Below are 21,170 nucleotides of genomic sequence, written 5' to 3' on the forward strand. Positions count from 1 at the left end.
CCTGCCCAGATGGTTTCACTGTAGAATTTTAACAAAGAGTAAAAAAAATAAATTTTTGAAAAGTTTTAAACAATTTCTTCAGGAAAAAGCAGAAGAAGAGGAACACTTCCTAACTCATTTAGTAAGGCCAGTATTATCCTGACCCTAGAACCAGACAAGGATAATACAAAAACAGAAAATTACAGACCAGTATCTTTCATGAACAAAGATTTTAAAATCTTCAACAAAGTATTAACAAATTAAAGAAATGTACAAAAAGAATTACACATCATGATCAAGTGGGAGTTATTCCAGGCGTGTGAGGCTAGTTCAATATTTGATAATCAGTTATCACCCACCATATCAACAGGCAAAAGAAAAACCATATGATCGTATCAATGGACTCAGAAGAAGCATTTAACAAAATAGAACACTTTTTCTTGATTAAAACTCTCAGCAAACTACATAGAGAGGAAATCTTCCTTAATTTAATAAAGAGAACATACCAAAAACCCCTACTTATCAGTAGGGTTAACCCATTATACTTAAAATATTAAAATTATATTATACTTAACACATTATATATAGTATTATAGTTAACACATTATACTTAACAGTGAAATGCTGAGTGTTTTCCCTTTAAGATTGGGAAAAAGGCAGCTGGGTGTGGTGGCTCATGCCTGTAATCCCAGCACTTTGGGAGGCCGAGTTGAGCAGATCACGAGGTCAGGAGATAGAGACCATCTTGGCTAATACAGTAAAACCCTGTCTCTACTTAAAAAAAAAAAAAAAAAAAAAAAATTTAGCTGGGCGTGGTGGTGGGCACCTGTAGTCCCAGCTACTTGGGAGGCTGAGGCAGGAGAATGGTGTGAACCCAGGAGGCAGAGTGAGCCAAGATTGCGCCACTGCACTCCAGCCTGGGCAATGGAGCGAGACTCCATCTCAAAAAAAAAAAAAAAAAAGATTGTAACAAGGCAAGGATGTCTATTTTCACAACCTTAGCATAGTACTCGAAGTTCTAACCACTGCTATAAGGCAAGAAAAAGAAATAAAGGCAAACAGATTGGAAGGGAAGAAATAAAACTATTCCTTAGTAGACAGCATGACATGATTTTCTATGCAGAAAACCCCAAGGCATCTACAAAAAAATACTCCTAGAACTAATATGTCAGTTCAGCAAGGCTGTAACATATACAATCGAAATATGAAAATCATTAACATTCCCATATGCTAACAATGAACACATGCAAATTGACATTTTAAAACAGTATCATTTATAAGCACACAAAAAAGTGAAATATTTTGATATAAACTTAGGAAAACGTTTAATGATATATATGCTGAAAATTATAAGATACTGATGAAAGAAGTAAAAGACCTAAATAAATGGAGAGACACATCATGTTCACACATTAAAAAACTCAATATAGTAGATATGTCAACTGTCTCCAAATTAATCTATAAAGTTAAAGCAATTCTTATGAAAATCTCAACAAGGCTTTTTGGAGACAAAGATAAATTTATTCTAAAAATCAGTGGAAAAGTATAGGGCCTAGAATAGCTAAAACAATCCTGAAAGGGAAAAGGAAAGTGGAAGTATCACTCAACCTGATATTAAGGCCTACCATAATCTGACTATAGTAATTAAGACAGTTTTCTATTGACTAAGAGATAGACACAGATCAAGTGAATGGAAAAGAGAATTATAATGTAATTATATTAACAGAGAATTATATAGGCTTCATGACCTTGGGGGTAGGTAAAGATTTCTTAGAACACAAAAAGCATTACTATAAAATTGAAATGGATTAATTTAACTTCATCAAAACAGAAGACTTGTTTTCAAATGACATCTTTAGGAAAGCAAAAAGGCAAGCATCACTTTTGAATTTTTTTTCTTAACTCAGGAAATTCTGTAAATTTTGAGTTATTAGATACTTTTGCATTACCTCTAATTTTAAAAAATTAAAGTTGGTTGGGTAATGGTTAATGGGTACAAAAAGTAATCCGAAAGAATGAATAAGACCTAGTATTTGATAGCACAACAGGGTGACTACAATCAGTAATTTGTGCATTTTAAAGTAACTAAAATTGTATAATTGCATTGTTAGTAATACAAAGAATAAATGCTTGAGGGAATGTGACTTTTATGATGTGATTATTATGCATTGCATGCCTATCTCAAACATCTCAAGTACCCCATAAATATATATATATCTACTATGTACCCACAAAAATTAGAAATGAAAAAAAAATTAAAAAATAATTTAAAAAATGAAGTTGGTTAGAACTCTAGTTCCAATAATTTTTATGCTATACCAGGATGTATACATTTGAATAAACCACAATTGAAAAGAACCACAGACACAAAAAGTGCATTTTGGGGGATTAGCTGATGAAACTTAACACAGTGATCAAAAGATAATTATGTTAAATGCAAATCATTCATACAAGGGATACATTTCATATCACAGCCATTTAGTTTTTAAAAATAAAGCTCCTCATATGGTTTAGCTGCATCCCCACCCAAATATCATCTTGAATTGTAATTCCCATAATCCCCATGTGTCGTGAGAAGGACCTGGTCGGAGGTAATTAAATCATGGGGGGTGGTTACCCCCATGCTCCTGTTTGCATGATAGTGAGTGAGTTCTCATGAGATCTGATGGTTTTATAAGGGTCCTTTCCCTCTTTGCTCAGCAATTCTCTCGCCTGCTGCCATGTGAAGAAGGACATGTTTGCTTCCCCTCGAGCCACGATTGTAAGTTTCCTGAGGCCTCCTCAGCCATGTGGAACTTTGAGTCAATTAAACCTCTTTCCTTTATAAATTACCCAGTCTTGGGTATTTCTGCACAGCAGCATAAGAATGGACTAAAACAGCTCCCAAGCAAAAGCATTCAATTCCATGAAGATACGGGATTTACACTCATTAAAGGATAATGTCCTTTGGATCATCATTAACTCCTTATGAAGCTCATGGGGGTGGAGTAACCTGGAGGTATCATATTTGTGCAACAAATAAATCCCAAGGCTGTGTACTTATTTGCTTTTGGGAGACTCATCTAATAACATATTGTATCTGCTTGTTGTATTAATAATCTGAGTTATTACAAGTACACCAACAAATCTGCTGCCTTAAGAATGGATTCATGCTGGTTAAGTCCTTTAAAATCCAGAACTGTGGCACTGGAGACATCAGAGGTCTGGGGAAACACTTTGAGCTAAGCAATAAGCTCTACAGTTAAGAAAAAGATGCTGATAAATTCTACAAAGAACATCAGACATGACATTTGTTGCTTTAGAATCTCTGAGCATATTTACAGGCAAGGCAGAAGAAAGAGCATTTCAGCCTGGTTTTAAAATACAGAAATACCACTATGCCTTAAAAGAACGAATCACAATGCTGTTGGCACATATTGGAGCCCAGAAAAATCATAAGAAATGTGGGATTTTTTCTGCAAATATGTTTCCTGATTAAAAACACAAAGCATATATTTGACTCATACAGAAAGTCAAGCCAAAAGAAAAAATAGTATTTATAAGACAAAGTTAAAATCCTGAGCTTGTGTACATATTAACTTACTCAAGAATCATCTAATAACATATTGTATCTGCTTGCTGCATTTATGTTAGTAGTGACTGTCTCTCATAGGAAGATTCTGTGTGCAGAAACAGAAACAGAAATGTCAAGCAGACTTCTTTCTTGATTGTGCCCTTGCCCTAGACATTAGGAATGAGATATGTCTGAGAAAAGAATTAGGTGGTGGGGTCAAAGCAGAATTTTCAGTACCTACTGCAGAGCACAGCCCATGACAGATGGTCAACAAATAGTTTTTGAATGTTATAAGGAGGAAGAAACAGTTAAGAACAATTTACTTAAATTTTTGAAGACTATTTCACTTGTGGGAAATTTCATAAGTCACTTTAAGAGGGTGCCAATGAATAGGCTTCTGCCAAAAGGAAAAAAAAAATCCCCAAAATGAGTAGGCAAATAGTGTTGGTATGACTGATATTACTTGGCTTCAAAGAAGCAATGGCCACAAAAAGCAAGGGTAAGGAAATATGAAACATTTTATAAGTGAGGAAACCAGATAAGAATTACATAAAAGAGCTTATTTTAAAAATAAACTACTAGTGAGTGGGAGAAGGGAGTATTAATTGTTCTGAAAGACAAAAGGAAACTGTAAGACCAAGTCAGTTTTGCAGGCCCTCTAACAAACAGGTCTCTATCTAAAGGCACAACAATCACTCAGACATGTGGCACTCTCACAGAATCACTCTGGCCCAGAAGACCAAGAATTCCTGAAAGAACCAAGCTATGCAAATCTGAGCTTGAAAGTGGCCTGACTGAAGCCCATGGCGCCCTCACCTACCACAGCGCCTGGCTGGCAGTAGATGCTCAAAGTGTGTTTTCTGACCGACTGGATAAATTAATAAACAAGATGATGAGTCTTTTGAGTTACCTGGAAGTAACCCGAAAATTTTTTTTTACAAGAAGCCATTGGCATACTAATGTTTTGTTTTTACTTTTGTTTTTGAGACAGAGTTTTGCTCTGTCACCCAGCCTGGAGTGCAGTGGCGCGATCTCAGCTCACTGCAACCTCTGCCTCCCGGGTTCAAGCAATTCTGCCTCAGCCTCCCAGTAGCTGGGATTACAGGCACCTGGCATACTCATGTTTTAATAATTGAAAATATTTTTAATTTCTAAATCAATACCAGTTTGTTACAAAAATTTAACACTACTCAAAGGAAACCACTGTTACTTTGGTGTATGAGTCCTTCCAAAGACTTTTTCTATATACATACAATGGTTTCAATATGTGTGTATGTGCATGTATTTACTATATATGTGCACATAGATACACACATATATTCACACCTATAATTGCTTGACAAAGACTGGACCACACTATGCAATCTTTTATGCAACTTGCTTAAAAACATTTTTAATTGAACAAAAAAATTTGCCATAACAATCTTTTCTTTTTTTAACATGTATACACAGTTTTAGGCAAAGGGCTTTTTCAATGCCTCTAGAAATAATTTTTTTCAAATATTGTTTTGTAGATTTGTAAAATTATATCCCAAGTATATGGAGTTGAAAATGAAAGCTCCCCTTCCACCTGACTACCTCATAACTCCACATTCCCCCCTTCCCAAGATACTCATAGTAAAGAGTTGGAGCTCCATCCTTCTGTACTTTTTAGTGCAAATACCCAAACCATACACACACACACGTGGGTTCAAATCCCAGCTCTGCTATGACACCTTGGCCCAGTTTGCAATCTTCCTGTACCTGTTTGCCCTGTAAAAGGGATATCACAGGTTGGAACATATGCATATGACTTGTATGATTCAACTTAAGGATAGTACCTATCTCACAGTACTAAGAATAGTAATACAGCTCAACTTCCAAACTAGATCTCTTTATCCCTAGGACTACTGGTTCTTCCATTGCACACCATGGCTTATTACACAAAAGCAGAGAAAACACAGCAATAAAGCCTGAATGTACTCTTTACTACCTGTTATGGCTAAAGCTTAACCCAGCAATATGGGAAGAACCATTGGGATACCAGTCTATCTACAGTTCCTGTCTCAAAATACCCTGGTGATTAAAGTAAGACCTTTTAGTTAATTTTATGTGTCAACTTGGTTAGGCTATGGAGCTCATTTGTTTGGTCAAATACTAGCCTAGCTGTTGCTGTAAAGGTATTTTTTAAAGATATGATTAACATTTAAATCAGTACACTCTGAGTTGAGCAGATTACCCTCCACAGTGTGGGTGGGCCTCATCCAATTAGTTGAAGGCCTTAAGAGCAAAAAAGTAGAAGGTATTCTCCTTAAGACTGCAATAAAGAATCCCTGCCTAAGTTTCCAGCCTGGTGCCCCGCAGAATTCAGACTCAACACTGCAACTTCAACTCTTACCTCAACGTCCAGGCTGCCAGTCTGCCCCACAGTTCTGAGCTTGCCAGCCTTTGCAATTGTGTGAGCCAATTTCTTAAAATCAGTCATTCTCTCTCTTTCAATGTGAGACATTTTGCTATCAGGAAGTGGGATGCTGCTGTGACAAATACCTAAAAATGTGGAAGTGGCTTTGACATGGGGTAATGAATAGAGGCTGGAAGAGTTTTGAGGTGTGTGATAGAAAAGAGATTATTGGGAGAAATAAAGAATCTCGTGAGGGCTCACAAAAGAAAGGCAGGAGCTATAAAGTTTCTAATGTCTTAGAAAATACATTGTCAGGAACAGAATGTTGCTAGAAATAAAAATGTTAAAGATGCTGCTGGCGAGTTCTCAGACTGCAAATGAGGAATGTATTATTGGAAACTGGAAGAAAGGTGATCCTTGTTATAAAGTAGCAAAGGACTTGAGTGAATTGTGTTCTGTTGGATGGAAAGCAGAATTTGTAAGTGATAACTTGGATATTTGGCTGAGGAGATTTCTAAGCAAAGTGTTGAAGGCACAGCTTGGTTTCTTCTTGCTGCTTATAGATGTGAGTAAAATACAAGAGGAGAGAGATAAATTGAGCACATTATTATTAAGCATAAGGAATCAGAACTTGAAGATTTGGAAAATTCTCAGCCTATTCATATTGCAAAACATGAAAGAACACCAACAGCGTGGCTGGACAATGGTTTGCAAACAGATTAGGTATGTGACTTGTGGATCATCAACTATTTCAGCAAAAATACTGCTAACTTGTACTGAACAGGACAGAAATGGGATGAGATGAAGAAGTACTGTCAGACTTCTGGGATTTTAGGCAGGATGGCCAAAAGAACTACCTAGATGCAAACATATGTTATCCTTAAAGAGAAGAAAAAGCCCAAGGGCAGGGCAACCTCTTTGATTCATCCAGGACTAAGGGGGTGTGACTGCCACCCCACTGGGCCCAGAGAACAGAGTGTGGAGCCAAAGAGGATTATTCTTAAGCCTTAAAATCTAATGGAATTTCACCTTCTAGATTTTAGACTTGAGACCTGTGACCCCTTTTCTTCCTTCTAGCATTCTCACTTGTGGAACAGGAATGTCTATCCTATTCCTGTCCCACTATTACATGCTAGAAGCAGATAAATTGTTATCTGGTTTCATAGGTTCATAGCTGGAGAGTTTTGCCCCAGAATGAATTATGTCCTGACCCATACCTGATTTAGATATTTAAGCTGAAATTTTGAACTTAAGAGTTGATGCTGAAATAGGTTTAGGACTTTCTGGGCATGGGATGGGGTGAATTTATTCTGCATGTGAGGACATGAGTTTTGGAGGATGTGGTATTGTGAAATATATATTTAGTCTTAGACCCTGTTTCCTGACATATGGCCCCTAAAACTCTGAAATCTCCTAAGTGATTAGAGTATCATTCATATGCTAATGAGACAACTGGTGGCTGGGGAATCCCTAGGTAGCTTCAGGATGTGTGCTGGTCACCAGAAAGACCAAGACATAATTAGAGGGTTGGGACTTTTAGCCCCATCCCTGACCTTTGGGGAGGGGAGGGGGGCTGAAAGTTGTGCCAATCACCAATCATCAATGGTTTAATTAATCATGCCTATGTAATGAAGCCTCCATAAAAGCCCAAAGGACTGGGTTTGGAGAGCTCTGGGATAGCTGGAAGATGGCATGCCCACAGAAGGCATGAAAGTTCCATATTTATTCCCACAAGCCTTGCCTTATATGTCTCTTCTATCTGGCTGTTCACCTGTATCTTTTATAATAAACCAGTAAACTCAAGTGCTATGGTTTGAATGTCCCCTCCAAAGTTTATGTTGACATTTAATTCCCAATATGACAATATTAGAAGGTAAGGCCTTTAAGAGGTGATAAGGTCATGAGAGCTCTGCCCTCATGAGTGCCGTTATCACAGGAGTGGGTTAGTTATTGTGGGAGGGGGGTCCTGGTGAAAAGGACAAGTTTGGTCTGATTTTCTTTGTCTCTTGTGCCCGCTGCCCTTCTGACATGTTATGATGCAGCAAGATGGCCCTCACCAGACGTGGCCACTCAATCTTGGACTTCCCAGCGTCCAGAAGCATCAGCCAAATAAACCTCTTTTCTTTATAAATTACCCAATCTCAATTACTCTGTCACAGCAGAATAAAACAGATAAAACAGTTAAGTATTTCCATGAGCTCTGTGAGCCACTCTAACAAATTAACTGAACATGAGAAGGAGGTATTGGGAACACTGATTTTATAGCTGGTTGGTCAGAAGTACAGGTGACAATCTACAACTTGCAACTAGCATCTTAAGTGGAGGCAGTCTTGTGGGACTGAGCCCTTAACCTGTGGGATCTAATGCTATCTCCAGTAAGATAGTGTCTAGAAACTGATGGACTTACAGGACACCCAGCTAGTGTCTACCGGAGAACTGACTCGTTGCTGGTGGGGAGAACTTCCCACAAATTTTGGTGACAAGAAGTGAAGCATTCAGTGTTATATTCAGTATTGAGTGACTATGTAAGAGCAGGAGAAAACATTTTTTTTTTCTTATCTCAGTGGGGCCAGAGCGTAGACTGTTATGGGTTGAACTGTATAGCCCTCAAAATTCCCGTGTTTTAGTCCTAACCTCTAGTACCTCATAATGTGACTATTATGGACTGGACTGTTTCCTTCCTAAATTCATATGTTGAGGCCCAAATCCCAATGTGAGGGCATTTGGAGAGGAGGTCTTTGGGAGATAATTGGTTAAAATGAGGTCATGAGGTGGGATCCTCATGATAGGATTTGTGCCCTTATAAGAAGAGACATTCTCTGCCATGTAAGGAGACGATAAGAAATTGGTTGCCTGCAAGCTAGGAAGACAGCCCTCACCAGAACGTAACCATGCTAGCCCCTTGATTTCAGACTTCTTTCCTCCAGAACTATAGGAAAATAATTTCTGCTGTTTAAGCCACCCTGCCATTTTGTTATGGCAGCCTGTGCTGACTAATATAGAGACCCTATTTGGGAACAATGTCCTTGTATATATAATAGTTAGGTAAGATGAGGTCATTAGGGTAGGCCCTAATCCAATACGAATGGTGTCCTTATAAAAAGAGAAAACTTGTGCACAGAGACAGACATTCATAAAGGGAAAATGATGTGAAGAGACGAAGGGAGAAGATGGTCATCTACAAGCCATGGAGGCCTGAAACAGATCCCTCCCTCACAGCCTCAGAAGGAACCAACCCTGCTGACACCTTGATCTTGGACTTCCAGCCTCCAAAACGGAGATACAATAAATTTCTGTTGTTTAAGCCACCCAGTTTGTAGCACTTTGTTGCAGCATCCCTAGCAAACTAATCCAATGCCCCTGAAAAACTTTGGGTAGCCTGGTTTCCTATTGGGAAATACGGAACTTGTGAGACCCATACATGCTTGGGAAAAGAGACACATGTTATTTTACTAAGAAATAATCTTCTACGTTGAAGTTCTCCATTTTAATAAATGAACAATAAGTTTTGAAAATGAAAATTTGCTATGCCTGCAGGATCAAAAGTCATGAATTTACTAGCTATTCTTCTTTGCTATATATATTTGAAAGTTTGGGTATTTGCTGTTTATGCAAAATACTGTCATTTCTTTTTACTTCACTCTGTATTAAATTTAGGTTGAAACTAACACTTCCACTGAATTTGGTATTTTAGAAGAATATTCAATATGTTCCTTTTTGAAATAATGCCAGATGTTCACATTAATTTAGATATTGGCTGATATAATGTATTTTATGACAAGCAATGCAAACAACTGAATATATTAGAAAACTTAGATCTTTTAGAGTTTATGATATTAAAAAATATTTTCAGCAACAGGCTACTGGAGATTCAAGTATTTGGTTTTCAATTACAAAAGAAAGTACTTTTAAGACTATGGTAGAAACCGAAGCCGATGCTTTTAATACAATCTCCATGGCAACATGGGAAGGAGTACAGCCTGGTGGGCTGAATGAAAGCCACAAACTCTCAATTTCAGACCCTACCATTAACTTCCCACAGAAAGCCATGTTTGTATCTTGCATTTCATCTCTGCTATAAACAGAGGCACTCTGGCTTTATGCAAGAAAAGGACACTGCCTTAGTCCTATGTACTTCATATACTCATTTTATGAAATTAATAATATTTATGTTCTGAAACAATAGATTAGTCACACTACATTTCTAAGTTGTAGCAGGGAAATTAAACAGTAAATGGAAAATGCAAGTACTGACTAAATTCCCCAAATTTCATATAAAGATAACATAAAAGTGATTTCATTTGAAGGATCTACTTTATTTTCGTAAATGAATTGCCATGATTAAAAAAGTTTAATTTTAAAAACAGGTATTCAGAATTTGACTGGCTACTGAGCATCCTGACCCTATCATTTTGTTTACATTTTCATATTTTCAACAAGGAAATGTCTTCTACAGGAAATTGTATAATAACAATGCACAAAGGTTTGAACTGTAGTTTAATGAATTAGTTAAGATTTTCCTGTGATGATATCTTGCTAAAGATAATTTGCTAAAAACACAGCAAAAATAAGAAATAAAAAGTCTCTGAACTACAAAAATAGAATAATAGTTAACATTTGCTTTTTATTCCTTGCCAGACACCATCCTGGGCTCTTCACAGGGATGATCACATTTAATTCTCACAATGACCTTATTAAATAGATATTATTATTATTCCCATTCTATTGATGAAAAGACTAAGCTCAGGGATGATCAGTAAGTTGCCTGAGATGGCCTTGTGCAGTTGGAATCAGGGCCTGTGCACTGCACCACTGTAAGATTCTCATAAACGTGTCTATTTTATTTGTTAATTTTATTCATGTAGTAATACACTCAGAACCCAATTCAATTATTTTTATTCTAATTTAAATGCAATTCCACCAAATCTGGTTATCTGATCACCTTAGAAGTAGAAAATTAGAAAGATTTGGAGGAGGGCTCCTGTAAGCAGGAAACATTAAAAATACAGAAGATTGAAATAGGAACTGAAATATAGCAAAACAGGACTATCCAGAGGAAGAAAAAGATAAACGCGGTTTTGGGATGGAGTGAGTAGAGCTATGTAAATGGTAACTACCATTTGTTGAATACCTCTTACGTGCCAGGTGTGTGCCTTTCTCATCTGCCAAGCCTCACATGGCCCTGCCACGCAGGCTGTTGTATCCCCATTTTGAGAGTCCCACAGCCTTCTCACAACAGAAGGGCCAAGCTTGTCGGGTGCAAAGTCCACGCTCTGAACACTGCCCCATACTGCCTATCTTGCATGGATTAAGAAACGAAGGAGGGAAAGAAAATCTTGGAAAGGTTTCTATTAACATGATTATAAGCAAAATGCTTTTTGGCATTGAAAGAGGGATAATGGCTTCAGTTATGTGGAAAATTTACTCATATGAAATACATTTGATGGTGATAAATGAGGTACTATAGTACTTTTTTTTTTTTACTTAAAAAATTCAAACTTAGAAAAAGTTTAAATTTAGTTTCCTAAATTTAGGAAGCCCATAAACTAAGGTTGTGCAAATGGGGAATTTTTCATTTGAGAGCCTATCTTTAACGACTATTCTTTTTTTAAAGTAGCACTATTGGGGTTTTACTTAGTGAACATTCTTAGCAAATTCAAGGCAATATGCCAAGAAATAAAGAGTGGCATGAGAATGCCACTTGGAAGGGTTAGAAATTCAAAACAGAAATGTGTGTGTGTGCACATGCACGCACACACACACACACACACACAGAACTCAATCACACATTTTCAGTTAGCAACACCAACTAAGCAAAAGAGCTGGGCTCATCCCGTTATATAACACATTTTTTTTTCTCGCATCCCTTATTGCCTAAAGGCTACTGTGAATAGGGAAACAGCAGGAAAACATTCTCACAAAGAATGAGCTCCTCTAAATAATATATACAATAAAACTGTCCAGCACATGACCAAAAAATTAATAAAGGCAAATCCAGTTTTCTTGTGCTGTTGAAAGTGAGCATCGTTTCATTTAGCTGTTTCTCAGGAAGCATGTCATGCCCCTTTAAAACTGCTGACTTAATGCTTTCATGCACAGCCTCTCCTCTCCCCACCCGGCACCCCTTGCCTGGGTGTAAACCTTGGTGCCCACTTAGGCATGATTACCACTGGTGCAGCCCTGCCATTGGCGTCTCTCTCAGGGGAAAGAGCTTGGGGTAGACGATGGTAAACATAGGCTCACTACACCGATGACAGTGCCCCAGAGGGCAGTGCAGCAGCTCCAGGAGACTTCTGGGTAATGAGATTGGAGACAGAAAGTTCAAATCTGGAACACAAGAGAAAATCACACACACAAGTAAAAAACCTGACTTCCTTAAACTAGGCTTCTTAAAATATTTATTTGTTACCAAATAAGTTCAGTTACTTAAAAGTACTTCATGTTGAAAAATCTGTTATCTGATTGATACACACTGAATAAAAATCTAACATCATTTGAAAATGAAAGATTTTTAAAAATATTTTTGATACTAAAAGAAAACACAAAGTCACTCATTTTAAGAGCCAGAAGCTGTCCTGAGGTAGAGGCAAGGAATAAGTGAGATAAAATATTTTTTAAGAACAAAGATCAAAAAGGGTTAATTCACCCAAAGAGGATTTTGCAAACTTTAATAAGAGTCAGAGAATTTTTGGAACTGACGACTAAAACTGACTTTCATTAAGTTCTCCCTAATCTATCAGGTATTTAGTATCAATCTTCCACCAAGGCTAAATAATATTTATTGAAGAGAATGAAAGGGAGGAAATAAAAAAAGAATGAAAAATAATGAAACCAAGCTTTTGCCTATCTTACTCTCATGAGCTGTCATTAATAAAAACAGGGAGCTTCCTTCCCAGCTTGGTCTGAGCTACACAAAAGAGACATTTAAAGCAAAACATCCCAGTGGCCCAGGCAATCTTGAGGACACATTTACACTGGGTTTCTACTGATGATGAACATCCAACAGAGAGAGAAATGGTCATGCTGAGGTGAAATCTAAAAATTATCAACTCAACTTTGGGAAGGAAATACAAATCATCTTTTTACCTTTTATATCTGTCCAGACTCACCAATAACACTTAGAAAAATGGAATTTACTGATTGGTAAACAACTATAATTTTCTGTTTAGCTTTTAAAACCAACTTAACTTTGCACTAGGCATTTCTGGAAGGTTAATGTGAGATGTTTTTGTATGGACTCTGTTTTTTAAGTAAAGACGAAACATTTCACAGTTTTAAAAACACCTGAAATGTATTTTTCGTATTAATATTGCCTAGTGCTGTCTTAAAGCATTTCAGACATACACCCACAATACCTATCAAATCTATGCACTGCCAAATCCTTTCCAAATTTTAGCTGTCACGCTGCGACAATACTGCCAACGGCTCCCAGTACCTCTACCTCCTTTAGGTCTACATATTGCTGAGATGCGAGGAGGCGGCAAGGCAAAAACCTGCTCTACTGACGTATCCAACTTTAAGGACAAGATCTTTCCAAATTTCCCCTACTGCCAGCCTTTCACTTCAACCAAATACACATTCCCAAATACCAAGTTCCTTACTTGAAACTTGAACTTTTAAGCACCATGCTTTGCAACTGACAACCACGTTTTTAAGAATGCTTCCCTGTGTCTGTAGGGGGTGCTAAAATGATCAGTGTTAATAAAATATCAAAACTATTTTTCTTATCAGAAAAATCCTGTTGCACAACAATGTGAATGTACTTAATGCCACTGAACTGTATACTTAAAGATAGATAAAATGGTTACTTTCGTGTTATGTGTATTTTACCACAATAACTTTTTTTAAAGATGAAAGCCAAAACAAGTGCACAAAGCACAATGTTCACTAAATGAGACAGAAAAATAAAAAAACCAGAAGTCCCACGTACCTTTCAGCAAGCTGTGGTAGGTATGATACAGACTTCTCATGGCCAATTCCTGCAGAGGGAGGACGTGATCATTCTCTGTCCCTATGGCCTTCACCTCAGCTGGGAGGAAAACGGTTCGCTGCCCTGATGAAAAGGAAAGCAGCTTCACCTCGGAAACTTGAATGGGAGCACCACAGCTGCAGAAAGACCCACATTCACAGTATTATTAGCAATAAGGAAAAGAATATGGGTGCCAATAAAATGTGTTAATCAAAATATACATTTGAAAATTTATGACACTGCTGAATTGCCAGAATTCTTTTCAAAGTGAACAGATGCTATCCCGGGTTCCTTCATAAAACCTGGCCCAGCAATCTAAACTCATCAGTTGGAACTCAGCTAAATCATTGCTGAGGCCCAGTCACTTCCAGCAAGGATGAACTTTAAAGGAACTTTCCTTCTTAGGCTGTACACAATTTGCTTTGTAAATTTTACTTTTCCCAATTTTATTACCCTCTCCAAGTACGTGTTTTTTTGAAACTCTCAAAATTAAAAGAAAAAAAAAGAGTACTTCTTCTTGGTTTAATAGACTTTTTGTATAGAAAAACTTAAACCCACAAAGCAAATAGATTTTAAATGGCAGAAGATAACTTTATTGGATCCTTCCATAAACTTGTGGGGAAAATATTCTTGGCATACTCAATAAGCCAAGTCATGCCCTATTCCCTGCAGCCACTCATAACCAGGAGGCAGAGTTGTCCTCGTTCCTAACGCTGCAGTGTTACCGAAACTCACAAATCCAGTATCATTCTATTTCTTGTGTGAAACCACTGAGTAACCTAAAAGCCTGAATACTTTTCTTGTCTAACGACAAACAGATGGCCAACAAACCTTGGCTCTGAAGACAACATGAAATAATATCACTAACCTTGACCAGATACAAGCAATGAAGCTTAGGGGACAGGACTGGAAGCCAGAGCCCTTGATTCGTTTATTTTTTAAAAGTTTCTTCATTTGTTCCTTCCCTCCGTCAGAAAACATTTCCAGAGCACTTACTATATGCCAGTCAGTTAAGATACTTAAATTAAGAAAAACAAGAATGAACCCTTCCTTTGGGAGAAAATCATTACAATTATTCTAATGTGGGGGCAAAGAAGGGTTGACTGACTCGTCCAGGGAATTGGGGGAGATTTTAAAGATAAGACAATATCTGACTTAATGTTCGACTCACCTGGAACAAATGGAAATGTGTTATGAGCATTCCAAGCAGAGGGAACAGCATGTGCAGCAGTACAGAAGCCTGAAAGAATATGGCTACGTCTTGGTTTCAACAGTGCTGGAAACAGGGATGCAGGGTATGGATGGGTAGGGGAAGGAGGCCAGGAATATTAGCTGAAGTTAGATGGTTTTAATTCACGGGGAAGAATGTTAGGTGTGGTTTTTTTTCTTTCTTTATTTTGTTTTGTTCTGTTTTTTTTTACCAAATATCTGACCACAGTATGGTAGACAGGAAAGGGACTGATAAGTGGCAAAGAGGTAAAGAGAACCCAAATACAGAAGGAAACAGAAATGAGGAAGTCTTTAGGGTCTTGAAAATGAGAGCTTGAGATAAACAGAAGAGGTGTGGAATATCATTATGGGTAAGAAGCCAGTGGCTTTCTCTGTTAGTTCCTAAAGCAAATAATTCTGAATGCGATTTTGTTCACATAATCTTTTATGCCAATCAAGATAGATTTAGAGAACTCCTTTTGTAATATTCCATACTACGGATGAACCACAGTTTATTAATTTATTCACTATGTTTATCCTGGTTTTAATGTTTTCCCTCCTACTACACATACAACATCACAATAAATCTTACATACATTCCAGTGGGCAGATGTTTTTATTATAGTAAAATTCCCAAACTGAGACCACTGGCCATGAAAAATGAACATTTTAAATGCCTGAGATCTTTCCAAAAAGATTGCGAAGAAAGTACCCATTTCCCCACACCATCATCAGAACTGGATGTTATCAGTCATTCTAGTTTTCGCTAGGCTGATTCATGGAAATGTCTCCTTGGTTACTAATGAGTTTGATCACCTTTTGTCAGGCTTGCTGGCCATTGATATTTCTTCTTCTGTAAACTGTCCATGTCCATCCCTTACCTAATTTTCTATTAAATTAAAATATATCAATTTGTAGGAACTTCCATATTGGTGATAACAATCCTTTGTCATATGCGCTGAAATATTTATCGACAAAAATGTTTTTGTCTTTTAACTTTGCATATGGTTCCCTTTGTCTGCATTCTTTTCTGATGTGAAATCTATCCACTTATTTCCTTCACGGTATCTACATTTTTCTGAATTTCTTAAGAGGGTTACCCTAATTTGAAGACTGTGCATATATTATCCTCAAGTTTCTTCCAGTATGTTTATTGTATTTTTACATGTAGATTTATTTATTTATTTATTTTTTTAGGACAGAGCCTTGCTCTGTCACCTAGGCTGGAGCACAGTCTGTGATCTCAACTCATTGCATCCTCTGCCTCCCGGGTTCAAGTGATTCTCCTGCCTCAGCCTCCCGAGTAGCTAGGATTACAGGTACCCACCACCACGTCCAGTTAATGTTTGTATTTTTAGTAGAGATGGGGTTTCACCATGTTGGTTAGGCTGGTCTTGAACTTCTGACCTCAAGTAATTGGCCCGCCTCGGCCTCCCAAAGTGCTGGGATTACAGGTATGAACCACCACCTTTACATGTAGATGTTTTATCTATTTGTCTTACTTGGTTATATAATATAAAATAGGACATAGCTTTTTTTTTTCCAAATGGAAAAATAATATGGGTAGCGTTATTAAACAACACTAACATTTACCTCTGAATTGAACTGTTCTCTTTATCCTATTAAGTTCCCAAATACACTGGCATTGCTTTCTGGAGTCTTTAGTCTGTTTCAGTGATGTATCAGTTTAACTCTGTGTCAGTTCTATATTGTTTTGATTACAATACCTTATAGAACATTCTATCATTTGACAAATCTGCCCTAACTATTATTGTTCAATTTTTTTCTTGAAATTCTCACTTACCATTCAATTTGAACTTTACAATTATTTTATCTCTATTTCCCTAAAGCCTTCCAGAGATTTGGATTAGAATTAACATCGATTTCTATGTTAAGACAGGTAATTTGATAATAAATTTCCTTATTTGAAAACACGGTATGTCTGTACTATCCACCTAGTGCTTTATATCCTATCCTTTAATAAAAATTTCACAATTTTCTTCATATAGATTCTGTTCCTTGTGATATTTATTACTGGATATTTAAATGTGTGGTACAAATATAAATGACATTTCCCCCCAACTTTGATTTCTAATTTATGAAGACATAAAGAAAAGCTGCTAATCTTTGTATGCTATCTTATATTTAGCCACCTTACTAAATTCTTTTATGTGTCTGAAAGATTTGTTTTGGTAGCATATCTTGAGTGTTCTAGGTATTCAAGCATATCACCTATAAAGGTCTTTCTGGTTCTTTTTTTCCCAGTATTTATAATGTCTATTTCCTTTTTTTTCCATCTTATTGCATTAGATGGCAGTGGTGACAGTGGGCCCTCACTCCTTTCCTATTCCTGATTTTAATGGCCATAGTTTGAATACATCATCATTTAATATAAAAATTATTATTATATGTGGCTACAGAATTAATCAAAATCAGAAATCATACAAAATCATCGAAAGTTTTTCTTAACATACCAATATAATTGTGTTTTCCTTTAATATAATGTTGAATAAATTATTGATATTTTAAGGTAAACTTTAAAATACTTAAAACATTATTTAAAAATATAATCATATAGAAAAGTACAAAAAACACAATTACTCTGTGATTTTCACAAGATGAACACACTAATCACCACCAAGGTCAAGAACAAGAACCTCAGAAGACCACCTTGGGTCCCACTGCTAAGCAAAACCCATACCCCAAAGGGAACTACTATTCCAAATTCTAACACTATAGTCTGGTTTGGCCTTTTTGAATAGCATGAAGGTTGCTGTGTCTGGTTTCTTTTGTCAACATTATACTTCTGGAATTCATCCATGTTGCTTTGTGTACTGTAGTTTATTCATTTTCATTGCTATGCAGTAATGATGGACATTCGGGCTGTTTGTAGTGTAGAGCTACTACAAATCGTGCCTCCATAAAAATTGGGTATTTGGTACATATGAGCATATACATTTGTGAGGAAGATACTTAAGATCGGAACTGGGCCTATTATAGTGAGGAGAGACAGACATTAATATATAATAGACTGAGAGGGGAGTGAGAGCTGTGTGACTTTTGATAGTACCCAAATAAAGACCTTTTCTCCTTCAGAAAGTATGCTGTGTCATCTACATGTGCATTTTTGTGGGAACTACTACAGATTTATCCTTCTCCTTTTTAGCAGAAAAGTTTTTCTTCAGCTTAAAAGTAAAAGGAAAGGGGAGAAGTGGATATGGAGATGGAAAGAAACTATGTCACCTAGAAAGAATAAACCTTGGCTTGGACAAAGAGTCTGTCATCTTGGCAGAGCTACTTAAGGCTAAGTTTTGTTCTGAGAATGTATTTACATAATCCTGAGTTGACTTTTTTCTTTAGCACTTATAAAATGTAGTTGCATTGTTTTCTGGACTTCAAAGTTTCTGATGAAAAATTAACAATCTTTTTGAATTACTCCTTTGTATGTAATTTCTCTGGTTGCTTTCAAAATTTTCTTTTTATCTTTTGTTTTCATCAGCTTTGCCTACGCATGGTTTTCTTTGAATTTATACTGCTTAGGATTTGCTACGCTTCTTGAAAATGTAAATTTGTTTCTCATCAAATTTGGGAAATTTTTAAACATTATTTCTTCAAACATGTTTGTTACTGACGTTACCCATTCTCTCCCCATTTTCCTTCTAGGATGCCAATTATACATGCATAAGATTCTTTTATATTGGCTAGCAGGTCCCTGATGCTGTGTTCATTTTTGTTTTCAATGTATTTTCTATGTGTCCTTCAGATTGGATCATTTCTACTGATCTATCTCCAGTTCAGTGACATTTCCTCTGTTCCGACCATTCTGCCATGAAGTCCATCAAGTTAATTTTTTACTTCAGACACTGTTTTCAATTCTAGGATTTCCTTTTTTTTCAGTCTCTACTTTTCTGGCCTTTTCATTCATTACTTCATTGAGAATAATTATAACAGTTGCTTTGAAATCTCTGTCACTTCAACAATCTGGGTCATCTCAAGTTGGAGTCTCTGCTGGTCATCTTTCTTCTTGAGAATAGGTCACCTTTTCCTGATTCTTTACATGTCTTGTAATTTTGGAATGTTTCCTAGATATTGTGAAAGTTATATTGTAGAGACCCTGGGTTCTCTTATATTCCACTAACACTTAAAAGTAATTAATATTTTTGTTTTAACAACAACTAACTTCATGGGCGTCAAACTGCAAACTTGCTCTCTTAAATGACAGTTTCAATCACACTTGAGTACTTTCATCTGCAGCCAGGCCACTTTGGTCCTGCTCCACAGAAGTGTGTTTCAGGTATCCCATACTGGGGGCAGGCAGCCCCTACATAAAAAAGGGACTACTTTTAGTATATTGGTTTAACTCAGAATACGTTTCTCATACAAACAACTCTATTACCCTCAGTGGTTACATTAATAAACCATTAGAATAGTATTTAACCAATTTGGACACAAATCCAGCTATAATTGCTTATTTACACAATAAAAAGTAAAGCAGTGGCTTGGTTTTTTTTTTTTTTCTTGCATAATTAAACAACTGGAAAAAATCATCCTGTAGAGGATTACTTTTACCATTAGTTCTCCTCAGTAAGCATATGTGCCAATTACCATTCTCTAAAATTCTAACATGGAATGAACCTTTCTTTCTGGCTATAACGTAGAAGATTGAGGACATTTACTCCTGTAATAACAAGAAAAACCCAGAAAAAATAAAGATCGTTCTTTTCCATGAGGCTAGCAAATAGTATAGATGCCATGAAGCTGTGACAGCCAGTCTCCAAGTGGGCCCCCAATGGTCCTTGCTCCTAGTGGTCACTCTCCAAGTAGTCCCCTCCTACTGTGAATAGGGTTGACCTGTGTAATCAACAGGATATAACAGAAACAACGGGGTGTGGCTTTGAAGCTAGGTTATAAAACACAGTTCCATGCTATACATTTCCATCACTCTACCTCTCTTACGGTATTTATTATTTGTATTACAGTTGTTTTTGCATATCAAGATAAACCTTTAAACTATCTTTGTTTTTCCCACAATTTCTAGCACTGTGCTGATTTGCTAATGTTCACAAATTATTTGACAAATAAACATAGAATAAGGAGAAGCTAACTTTGTTTGCATTTCCATGAATACCAAAGATAATTTTATGAGACTTCTGAGATGTCTTAAAACTGCAACATTTGTTATTTGCTGTTTTTATACCTGTTTATAAGTTTTATACCCCATTCTCTCTATTCTGCCTCTGAGATGTGAATCTGAAATAAATATGTATATATCTCAGACTTTTCTTATATTGTCCCACAAGTCCCTAAAGCTGTGTTCATTTTGTTCAGTTGTTGCTCTAATTCTTAGACCCTCAGTCTGAAAAGGGTACTGTAATTGTTTCAGAGCTTGTACAGCACAGCAGAAACTGTTCTTGTATCCCAATCCTACATCTAGGTCAGATGCAACATATGATAGCAGTGAAGAACCAAGGGAGTTGATCTTTCAGGTCTCAGATTAAATATTACCTCCTTAAAGAGAACTAGTACTAAGTTTGTTAAATTACTTAGGGTTTGCTTGACTCCCTGGCTAGATCAGAAGGTCCATGAAGGCAGGTACTGCATCGCTTAGCTCATCACTGTATCGCCATTATCTCATACAGTGACCAAACAGAGTAGTTGCTCAATAAATGTTCACTGAAGGAAGAACTGGACCAAAATTCGTGTTCTGAATCAAGAAGGGCACTTTCTAGGCTTTAAACACACGTATGTCCTTTCACTAGATTTCCCCCACGCCCTTGTGCTACTACCCCTTCCCCCTCTTTTCCTTTAGGCTGAGGCACTAAGCAACACTACTTTGAACTGGAACTGGGAAGTCCCTTTTCATATATCCAACAGATAAAAGAGGCAGAAGAAAGGAGACTCTTAACGCTGTTGTCAAAGCTTCAATAGTTATCATCTATTAAAATTCTGAACACATTTTGCCATAGAAATATTATTATAAGTATAATTTTGGGGGTGCAAAATAGGTCAAATGACTCTTTAATGAGTTTGCTTAGGAATGTAGTGGCCAGAGCTGTTTCTATGAAGAAAGCATTCTGAGT

At 36.8% G+C, this 21,170-nt stretch overlaps 1 protein-coding gene across 6 annotated transcripts in view; it reads right to left on the reverse strand.

Moving 5' to 3' along the window:
• LRRC28 (leucine rich repeat containing 28) overlaps positions 1-21,170 on the reverse strand; it is a 138,728-nt gene that overhangs the window by 16,751 nt on the left and 100,807 nt on the right. For 3 of the 6 annotated variants that reach the window (XR_009209554.1, XR_009209551.1, XR_009209552.1), the window contains 3 exons: positions 13,843-14,018; positions 12,080-12,239; positions 5,910-6,468 (listed from right to left, as the gene is read on the reverse strand). Coding sequence is in view for 2 of the 6 variants with exons in the window: in XM_032176053.2 (XP_032031944.1) it covers positions 12,080-12,239; positions 13,843-14,018 (336 nt within the window). In the remaining 4 variants the exon portion in view is untranslated. The remainder of the gene's footprint in view (positions 1-5,909; positions 6,469-12,079; positions 12,240-13,842; positions 14,019-21,170) is intronic. The other 3 variants (XM_032176053.2, XM_032176051.2, XR_009209553.1) reach the window with 2 other exon arrangements.

The sequence above is a fragment of the Hylobates moloch genome, unplaced genomic scaffold (assembly GCF_009828535.3).
Source record: "Hylobates moloch isolate HMO894 unplaced genomic scaffold, HMol_V3 SCAFFOLD_14, whole genome shotgun sequence".
Classification (NCBI taxonomy): Eukaryota; Metazoa; Chordata; class Mammalia; order Primates; family Hylobatidae; genus Hylobates; species Hylobates moloch.